At 65.7% G+C, this 682-nt stretch overlaps 1 protein-coding gene across 1 annotated transcript in view; it reads left to right on the top strand.

Annotated features, from left to right (window-relative positions):
• Positions 1-675, top strand: part of SAMD4B (sterile alpha motif domain containing 4B) — a 9,418-nt gene extending 8,743 nt beyond the window's left edge. Inside the window, 2 exon segments of the mRNA XM_025193396.1 lie at positions 2-56; positions 278-675. Coding sequence (XP_025049181.1) covers positions 2-56; positions 278-306 — 84 coding nt within the window. The 3' untranslated portion in view covers positions 307-675.
• The last annotated feature ends 7 nt before the right edge of the window (positions 676-682 follow it).

Raw genomic sequence — 682 nt, 5'->3', positions numbered from 1 at the left:
GATCAACCCCACGCTGGAGTCGCTGTGTCTCAGCATGACGGAGCACGCGCTGGGCGGTGAGTGGGGGGCACCCAGCTGGCCCCAGATACCCTGGCTGGGGGCTGCCAGTGCTTTGGGGGGTGGCTGTCCCTGCCTGTCTGCCCGCCCGCCCACCTGCCCTTCATGTGCGAGGCACTCATGGGAGGGGAGCTTGTGAAAGGGGCCTTTGCAAGGCAGTGGCCCTCGTGTGAGGCCCCGCCCCTGACTCCACCTTCTTTCCGCCCGCCCCCCCATGCAGACGGTACTGACAAGACCTCCACCATCTGAGGGCGCCGGGGGACCCCGCCGCGCCCTGGGACGCTTTTGGGGTTATTCTTTTTCTTTTTGGGGCGCTTCTCAGCAGGGGGTGGGTGACTGCCCCCCCACGGCCCCGTGGCTGCCCCCCCTCCCCGTGCGAGGTGCGGGGGCGGGGCCGGCCCCTCACTACAATGGCATCATCTTAGACCTTCCGATCGCTTTTTTTCCTGTTTTCTACTTTTTTTGTTTTTGTTTTGTTTTGTTTCCTTCTCCTGCCGTATAAAGATGTAGGGTTCCCTCCCGGGGGGGAGCCGGGCGTGCGAGGGGGACGTGCAAGCCCATGCGGGCCCCCGTGTGTCTGTGCGACACCCCGCACCCTGGCCTGTCCCGGCAGGCCGGTCCGGGG

Source organism: Alligator sinensis, unplaced genomic scaffold (assembly GCF_000455745.1).
Source record: "Alligator sinensis unplaced genomic scaffold, ASM45574v1 scaffold107_1, whole genome shotgun sequence".
In the NCBI taxonomy this organism is placed as follows: Eukaryota; Metazoa; Chordata; order Crocodylia; family Alligatoridae; genus Alligator; species Alligator sinensis.
This window is presented reverse-complemented; position numbering and strand designations above follow the sequence as displayed.